This window comes from Fulmarus glacialis, unplaced genomic scaffold (genome assembly GCF_000690835.1).
Source record: "Fulmarus glacialis isolate BGI_N327 unplaced genomic scaffold, ASM69083v1 scaffold16085, whole genome shotgun sequence".
Taxonomy (NCBI): Eukaryota; Metazoa; Chordata; class Aves; order Procellariiformes; family Procellariidae; genus Fulmarus; species Fulmarus glacialis.
The window spans coordinates 6115-15512 of record NW_009211306.1 but is presented as its reverse complement, the minus strand read 5'-3'; the positions used below and the strand labels follow the sequence as shown (position 1 = coordinate 15512).

Genomic DNA, 9398 nt, shown 5'->3' with positions numbered 1-9398 from the left:
AGTTGATTTAACTCACTGATTCGGCAGGAAAACATCCCTATTTTTATTGGACCATGTTCCTGCTGGTTTAGAGAGCATCTTGGGATCAGCAGGTGTCCGGTAAGCACCAGAGCTGGACAAAGGCTTGAATTTTGCAGCGGGGAAGAAGAGATTAAGACCTCACCCCTTCAGCCGTAGAGCATCAGGTTCTCAGATGAGAACTGAGACAGCAGAAGCGCTGGAGCGTGGTCTACGCTGTCATTTTGAAACGGGCCAGTTTGCTCTGAGGCGAACACCCCCGAGGGGGACAAAGCTTCTGCCCCCAGCCTCCCTGCCCTGGGTGGGGGTGAGATGTTTCACAGCCTGACGGTAATGTGCTCCGAGGGGAACATCAAGCCCTGTGGTGCCGGTCTGGCTCCTAGCGCACATCTAGATGGAAAAAAAAAATCCCCTTTACCTTGTATTCCTGGACAGCATCCTGCACGGGAAGCATCGTGTGAGACCGGTGCGCTCGGGACTCCCGGCAGATCACGCAGATGAAGGCTCCATCGTCTTTGCAGAAGACCTTCAGAGGCTCCCGGTGCCTCTCGCATCCTTCCTCCTCAACCGTCTCCCCTCTGGCCGCCTGCAACCTCAACCGCTTGGCTATTTCCAGCACTCGCGCCAGCTCTCGGCTCGGCCGAAAGTTTCTCTCCGGTGCCGTCTCCCGGCACTGCGGGCAGGAGAAATTTGCCGTGGACCACTCCCAGCATCGGGTGATGCACGCCCGGCAGAAGTTGTGACCGCAGTGGATGGAGACGGGGTCTCGAAAATACTCCAGGCAGATGGGGCAGGAGGCTTCACTGGGGAGTTCTGCGGTGGGACTCGGCGCAGCCATGGGGCCCCCGACGTGAGCTGCGAGACGTCGGCCGCTTTCATTTTCCTCTGAGCGAGGGAAAGGCGTTTCCCCTTCCTGCCACCCCCAGGATGGGCAGAGCCAGAGCCTTGGTGGGAAGGCAGAGAGCGGGTGATGGCTCAAGTCCTCCTGGTTGCATCCCCCAGGGTGGTCCCCATACCCAAAATGGCTGGTTCCCGCAGTCCGTACCCGTTCCCAGTACCCACAGTCCGTACCAGTTCCCGGTATCCCACAGCCTGGCAGGGAGGAAGGATGGAGAAAGGGAGCCCTGCCAAGTCTAAGGGTGAGACCCACATCCTCGAAGGGGGCAAAGAGGATTTGGGGAGGGGGCTTGGCATGGAAAAGATGGGGAAGAGCATCCATGGAAAAAGGTGAGGCTGAAGGAGGCTTGGGAAGGCGGTTGCGTATCGCAGGGAGGGTGAAGGAGGAGGAATGAAGCCAGAAGTGGGGGCTGAGGGGCACCCATGTGGAATGGGAGAGGGGTCCCAGGATGGGGAGAGGGCCTGGTCCTCCCCTTGGCAGCAAGTCGATGCTGCTGACAGGCAGGGGGGGGCAACATCGGTTCTGCCTTTGCAGCAAACTGTGCCCAAGGTGGGGGGGAAAGCAGAAAAGGGAGGTGGGAAGTGGGACCCCATCCAGCTCCCTCTGATCCTGGGAAATTTGCAGCCACCTTCCCCCCCCCCTCCAGCCCCTCTCTGTCAAATTTTCCCTCTCCAGCTTCAGGCATTAAACTGCTCCCATCTTCTGCATTGCAAATCAGGATCAATTCCTAAGTCCTGGCTTATTAGTGTGGTATTTCTCCAGGTATTGAGAGATGCCAGCACCCCAGGGATCCCATTCCCAACACAAAAGGGGCTGGATACCCCAGCCAAGAGCAACCTCACCCCCTTGCTCCCTGCTGGGAAGAGCAGTACTTAGTCCTTACATCGCTCCAGGGAAAGTCTTGTCTGCACCAAGGGGGTTTTGAACCTCTTTAGCATTTGAATCGTCCTTTTGAGCTGACCCATTTGTAGCTTTGACCATCACCATCCTGTCCTCCCACCTCTGCACAGCCACGCATCAACCAGGCTGAAAACAAATAATTCATTTCCCAACGGACCTATTTTTTCAGCCCAAACAGTTCCCTCCTCTGGCTGATCCCATGAAAGCGAGATCTGCAGGAAAAGCAACTCTTCCCCTGGTCTGTATTTAGGTTTAACTCTGAAACTGTGGGAAAAGGAGGCAGGAGCAAAAACACGGAATGCAAAGAAAGTAGAAAACTGAGGCAGGGTGGTTTTGTGCCTGACGGTTAATTATGATTGTCCCCAGCCCCGCACCTATGCCTTGAAGTAATTAAGCAGAATCCCACAGAAAACCCTTGATTACTAGTTTTCTTCTTCCTCTTGCACAGAGGCACTGAGCAAATGTCTTCCTGCCTTTCAAAACAGAGCCTCCAGCTCCCTCTTGAGACCACACTCGCTAATAGTCCCTGTTGATTACACACAGCCAATTAAGGGCTCGTTTGGAGAGGGGTGTCGTTATTTTTAACCTCTTTCGCGCCCAACCCAGTTTACCGCATAGACAACTGTAATGCAAGGCTTTAGTTGTAAAAAAATGCACCAAACCCACCTCTAGGAGCTGAGCCAGGTTATCCACAAAGTCAAATCAAGCCTTTAAAAAGTTTTGCCTTAAGATTTAGGTTTGATATTGAGGGAGATGGATACGCTTAAGTATGCCATGGTTCCCTTCTCCATGACTTGCTGCTATTTAAGATCAAGTTCAGCATCATCTAGATACACCAAGTGACGCTTTGTCCTCACCCAGATCCCCCCCACACCAATGATGGGATCAAACAACCCCATATTTTCTCCATCCTGAGAGAGGCAGCACCAAACCTCTGCTGAATTTTCTCAGGGGATAAAATTCCCTTACTGAGAGCACCGGAGTAAAGAACCATGAAGGGATTGATCAGCAGAGTCCACAGCCACGCACGGGTGCTCCCCCAAAGCAGCTTGCAAAAGGACCATACCCCAAGGCTGAGCTTAAATAGAGCCCCTGGGCCATGGGCAGGGCGTGGAGGGTCCCAGGTGAAGCTGCTTAAGGCCGTTAATGTTCATTAGTGCCCCCAGGGCTTGGCAAAATCCACTGACATTGCTGGGTTTGGAGAAGCTGAGATGTTTTTCCAGGCACATCAAGCTCTGCTTCAAGCCCAAAAGAAGCAGAGTGAAGAGCAAAGCCGCTGCAGGTGATTGCTGGGAGATCATGCGACTCATGTAGATAATTGGGGAGGAAACGTGGCTTTTGGTGGCTGAAGTGATGATGCTGCCGGTGCTCGTGGGAGGAAGAAGAGCAGGAGAGAAAGCAATATCCTAAACGCAAAAATCAAAGTCAAGCAGTCCCTCAGGGGTATCGATCCCGACACGACTCCCTGCACATCTCGTTCCCCACTAAATCAGCTCTTAGCTCCTGATTAACGCACAAAAAAAGAGTGCCCCGAGTATGAAACCGTACCACCAGTTTCAGTCTGAGTGTTCGTGTGCGCAGAGCGCTGCACCGGAAAATCATGACCCCTGAAACCACTTGCAAACAAATAACGGCGGGTGCGTTATTTCAGAAAACGTGTCACTTCGTCAGCCAGCCTCAGCCCAGTGCAAGTAAGTCCCGTCCGCTCTGGCATGCAAAGGGCTTTGGAGCGCGAGCAGCTCTTCCACGTGCCACAGATCGATGGGATTGAGTGAATTAGGGATTTCTTGTCTAAGAGCAAGAAGAACAACGTTACTGTCCCTCCAGGAGAGGGATGGCGGGGAGGAGAAGAGGACGTTTACCACTTTGGTGTTACGAAACCCAGTCTGGGCTGAGGTCTTGGTGGATTTGGGGGCTCGTTGCTGCAGCCCAAGGAAAACCAGGGATGCTGAGGGTTTTAAAGACTGATGCACAGAAAGCAGGGGCGGGCTCATGGGGTGAAAGCACGTTTACGCAGGCAGACAGCCAACCGGCCGAGCAAGGTCAGCGCAGCCGGAGTAAAGCGACATTGCAAATCGAAAAGCAGCCCTGGGAGGGGAGATTTCCATTGCTGGAAGGTCATTCCTAAAAGGTCACTTTTTTTCCCCCAAAATGCAGGGGCTGAGGGCTGAAGGAAGCTCTTCCGCAGCCCGGTGGGATCTTGGGTGAAGGAGAACCCGTTTCTGAGCAGATTGAGGGAGGGCTACGGGCGGTCGTGGAGTTATTTCATTTACAGGGTGGAAGAAAATCCCCTCCCTTCCTTGATTGCAGGCAAGCTTGGAAGAAAAGGAAAATTAAAAATAAGAAGGTGAGTGGTAATCGGCTGCTGTTTGACTCCTGGTTTAGCTCTGAACCATGAAAGAAACGGCATCCTGTTTAAAAGGAGAATCGAAAGCAACGATAAAAGTATTTATAGCTGCACGTACACGCGCAGAAATGAGGATGCTGGCAGGACGGCAGCGAAGCCGGCAGTTAGGTATGCTGAATAATAAAGAGCTGAAATGAGCAGCGAAGAATGTGTCTCGGTGGCTTAACTTGAAGAAGGGAGACTTATCTGCAGCAGGGGACTTGCTTAAGCTCTATCCTCACAGTTAATAAATTAAAAGTGCATTTATTAATGAGCAATGAAACCAGGATGGTTTCTGGGTGCCAGACCCCACGGGGAGGCTTGGGGCAGGGGTTACCCCTCCATTTGCCTGGGTATTTTTTGGGGGAGGGGGTGTCACACAGAAGCTGCAGGCGAATCTCTAACGAGCCTGTAATTACGAAGGATGCTTATTTTCCATTTAAATCTCTTTTCAACCCGCCGGGGTGCCTGGGGAAAGGGGGATTCTCCCTTCCCCTCTGCAGATGCTCAGCGCTGGGTTTTGCTCGGCAGCGGTCGCGACCCGGAAAAAACCTGGTGCATCTCAGCAGCGAAACTCCTCCGCCGCTGGCTTTCACCTCCCTCGGGGCCCGAGACACCTGCAGGAAAGGGAACAGCCAACGGGCAAGACCAGCCGGGGCGGAAAACGAAAGCTACCCCGTCATTCTCTCCGCCGAGACCATGGCTGCAGACAGCCCTGCCGAAAGTTTCCGCGATGAAGCCTCCTGCTCCATCTGCTTGGGCTTCTTCCAGGACCCCGTCTCAATCCATTGCGGTCACAACTTCTGCCGGGCGTGCATCACCCGCTGCTGGGAGGAAGCCGAGGAGAATTTCGCCTGCCCTCGGTGCAAAGAGACGGCCCCGCAGAGAAACCTGAGACCCAACCGGGAGCTGGCAAAAATCATCGAGATCGCCAAACGGCTGAGCTTGCAGGCGGCCAAAGGAGGGGCAGGGGGGGAAAAGCTGTGCGAGAAGCACCAGGAAGCTCTGAAACTCTTCTGCGAGGAGGATCAGACCCCCATCTGCCTGGTTTGCAGGGAGTCCCAGGCTCACCGGCTCCACGCCGTGGTCCCCATCGAGGAGGCTGCGGAGGAGCACAAGGTGGGAGGTCTCCGTGCCTGGCGTGGGGATGAGGGAGGAGGAGGGGAACGGCTCTGGGAGCTGCCCTGTGGGTTGCTCTGCTTGCAGATATCCCGATTTCTACCCTTTTCAATCTGCTTTCTGCATCGTGGCGTGAGCGTTGGATTACAGCCACCCCTGCCCTGCCTGCTCTCTGCTCCCCCTCGTTTACATTGCTGGTCACCCCCACTGTCCTTTCCATATCATCATGGTGTCCTCGTATAAATCATGCTGGAAAGGAGCCCAGGAGATCGTCTAACCCAACCTCCTGCTCAAAGCAGGGTCAGCTATGCCGTCTCGGACATTTGGGGTGCAGGAGAAGCTGCAGGTAGATGCACAGGACAGAATTTGGTCTTATGGCGCTGGTGTGCAAGGCAGGGTTGGGTTTTCCAGCACGCCAATGGTCTGGGCTCCAGTTTCACTGCGTGCACGTGAAAGCTGATTTTGCTGAAGGTGGGAAGAAAAATTTGCTCTCACCCCAGATGTGTGATGTAGCTCCGGCCTCACCAGGGTGATGGAGGGTATGGTCTCCTGGCCATAAACTGGCTTGAATGTCCCATCCAGGCTTCGAGGTTGTGACCAAAAACATATTCCTTGGCAGCTGAACTGAGCAAACAGCCCAAACTTATAAGTTTCGGGTCAGCACTGAGCACAGGCTGAACCTGAACAGATGCCAGCAGGGTCTCTCCAGTCATTTAAAGCTCCTTGACCACTGCTTTGGTCCTTTGCCTGAGTCTTTTCCAATCTATGCCATGAATTTCACCCCGGTTGCTGGAGAAAACGACCTGTTCTGGCTGCCCTGCTCTCCCAGAAATCAGGGTTTGTGAATTCCCAGAGCCAGATTATTGTGTTATTGAGCAGGGAAGAATCTGAGTTTGTAGGAGATAAACCTGGATAGGTGGGATGAGGGTAGAAAGACGGGCTAGGCAAAGGAAGCAAATGCACCAACAAGATGTTTCTTCTCCACTCAGGAGAAATTCCAGGCTCATGTGCAGATCCTGAAGGACAGGAGAGAAAAGCTGCTGGGGCTGAAAATGGCCGAGGAAGGGAAAAGCCTGAACTTCCTCGTAAGTGTCTGTCCCTGAGCGGCGACGACTTTCTCCCTTTCCTTTTGGTTGTCCCTCTGGCCATGGCGATGGATGTGGAGACACGAGATGTGCCATGGCCAAAGATCACATCTCCACGGTCCCTCGCACACGTATGGCAATGTCCTCTCCATTGCAACAAGGTCTGGGCAGTGGTGACAGCCTGTCCCCATGGTAGATTGAAGGACACCCCTCTTTTCCCCAAGTCTTCTGCTCCTTATACGTCTTAGCAGGCTGGGAGCGTGTGTTGGATTTGGCCAGGTTGTTCTTGATCTTTTTCTTCCTCGGTTTGTTCACAAGCGGGGCACGTTCCCAGATTCCCTCTATTAATACGTACAGAAAATGGGAATCACCCAATTCCTTCTTTCTTGCCTTGTTTTCCCTTTCCCTGACCACTTTCGCTGACTAATCTGTTTACGGTTTTATTTTGTATCTTCCCTTGTTGTTCAAAGGTCTGGAGCATTTTGGGTACAAAGATTACAGTCCATGGAAAATGTTTGCCAGCAACATCAGCCTAGAAATAGCAAAAAAAAAAAAGTCTTAATTATTCCTCTGCCCTGCAACGGGCACTGGAATTTATGGTTGTGTTATAAGTCATCACGTTAAATCAGCTCCGTTGCAATTTTTCTCGACCATTTCTGTCCCCAGCCCTGCCTCTCCCTTGCGTGCGTGGGTTCTCGTTGCAGGAACAAGTGGAAACGGAGAGGCAGAAGGTTGTGTCTGAAGTCAAGGAGCTGCACCAGTTTGTGGAGGGACAGGAACGTCTCCTCTTGGACCGGCTGGCAAAGCTGGACCAGGAAATCATGAGGAGACAGGAGGAGAACATCAACAGGCTCTTGGAGGAGATCTCCTCCGTTGGCAAGCAGATCTGTGAACTGGAGGAGAAGTGTCAGCAGCCAGCATGTGAATTCCTGCAGGTGAGACCTCAGGCCCCTCTGAAGACCGTTGGCCTTGAACACCACTGGTGTCACCAGTCCAGGAGTCAAATTAATTCTAAATACTCCTTTTAAAATGTATCTTTCAAAGCTTTTTTTTTTTTTTTAAAATTATTTTCTTCGACGATCACAAGCATGGCCCAACTGCCCACTTGAATATTTTAAATCAACCACAATCTGTTTAAATCACTGTCCATTTACATGAGTATGGGATTCATCCATCTGGTTGTACCTGTCTACATCCAAAACAACTGTCCAAGTTCCTTCATCTGCAGTGGAGAAACAACAGGCACTCATCTCGTCTTTAGGTAGCCACCCAAACCCATCACCTGAACCCACCTCCAGGCTCCGGTTAACTCCTGATTTAAAATATTCAAATACGCTGAAGCAGTGATGTGCATTAAGAGTAATAACACCCATACTGGAAGAGTAGGGACATGAAAGGTGGTGGGTGATGGCAGATGACTACAACGAGCTGCTCATTAAGTGATGTTGCCTCACCTAGCTCCCCAGCAGATCTGCAAACGCTGTGCAGGCAGATTAGTATTAAGGGCCTCATTTTAGACCCATAATTTAGACAGAGCAGTGCCTTGAGTTGCCCAAGGTCACCCCACAGCCCTACGGTAGCTGCTTGGTGTTTATATCAGCCTGACTTTGCTCTGACCTAATGCTCCTTCTCTCATCTTTCCCTTGTAGGACAGCAGAAACATCTTGAGCAGGTTTGCAGCTCCTTTCACGTGTTCTTGCGACGTTAATGTTGTTTATCTCTACGCTGGTGACACTGATGGACTCTGAAACCCTTATGATCCCCGTATGCTAGGGACTGTATAGACATATAGGAGACAACTAGGATACTGCAAAAAGGTCCAAGTAGGATGCTGAAGACCAGGGAAAGGTATCAGATGGAATGATGGTCCCTCCAGCTCTGCTGCAGCTTCTTCTCAATAGTCCATCCGAAACTACCTATTCCTGGAGGGCTGAGCTTTCACTCCCTGCCCTTGTGAGCCCATCAAAAATAGCAAGCCAGCAGCTAAAAATATACGGATGTTTAGACACTAAGGAGTGCACCCAGGTGGAAGGGAATCCAGTACGAACTTCCACCCCTATAACAGACCTCTTCGTGTCCTCTTCGGACATGGATCGAGAAGGTGGGTTATTGGAAAGACAAAAGCGGGCAAGGAAAGGCATTTTTTATTGCCTGCGTTTCCCTTGTCATAGAGCGTTACTGGTCATGACGGAAAGCCTTTACCATCCAGGGACTCTTTGCTGGTGTTCGGGAACAAACTAGATACGTACTCTGGGTCAGCAGACCCTTCCCTGGGAGCTCATTAATGCCCTAGGACCAAACCTTCGCTCTAGTCCTGCTATTAGTTATTTCTTTATAAGAAATCCCAGTTGAAAATCGGTCAGTGCATAATGACAATTATGAGTGAAGGAAGTATTATTAGAAAGGTCTTCCTCCTTTCCAGGCTTGAGAAGGATGGTGCCCAGAAACCAGCAGAGACGTCGCCTGAGCCGGGAGAGAAACCCACCGGTCTTCTTCAGAAAAATATTGCCCTCAAGGAGATGCTGATGAAATTTCAAGGTACAGAGGAACCGGGGAGGAGAGGGTTTGAGGTCTGTCCGCAGCAGATCTAAGTGAAGGAGATCTCAGCTAGGTAGGAGAAGTCCAGGTGAAATGGAGAGATACTTCCAACACGCCCTGCAGAGCTGTAGCCATATTAGCATAGCAAGAAGCAATTACTCCAGTTGATTATATGAGAGAGGGCGAGTTTGCCTCCTGGCAGAGCTCGGGGAGCGTGGTGAGTGTTGGGGTGCTGTGGGACCTCACGTAGGGTCAACGTCACCTTTGGAGAATGAGACCAAAGGTGAAAATCGCAAATATTTCCACACGGGAACTTAAAAAAGGAAAGTCATGGGACACCTGAGGTTTTCTTTCCTCTTTTCAATGGCGTGGAGACCCCCAGCAAAAATATCCACACTTTAAAGCCTTATTTTTACTCTAGACCAAGCTCCCTTCATGCAGCTGTCTTCTCTAC

The 9398-nt window shown here is 51.6% G+C and overlaps 1 protein-coding gene and 1 pseudogene across 1 annotated transcript in view; one reads left to right on the top strand and one right to left on the bottom strand.

Moving 5' to 3' along the window:
- Positions 1-436: 436 nt before the first annotated feature.
- LOC104076587 lies at positions 437-856 on the bottom strand (annotated as a pseudogene).
- A 4045-nt stretch (positions 857-4901) lies between these two features.
- Positions 4902-9398, top strand: part of LOC104076586 (E3 ubiquitin-protein ligase TRIM39-like) — a 5387-nt gene continuing 890 nt past the window's right edge. Inside the window, 5 exon segments of the mRNA XM_009577504.1 lie at positions 4902-5321; positions 6311-6406; positions 7111-7341; positions 8056-8078; positions 8829-8944. Of these exon segments, the coding sequence (XP_009575799.1) occupies positions 4902-5321; positions 6311-6406; positions 7111-7341; positions 8056-8078; positions 8829-8944 (886 nt within the window).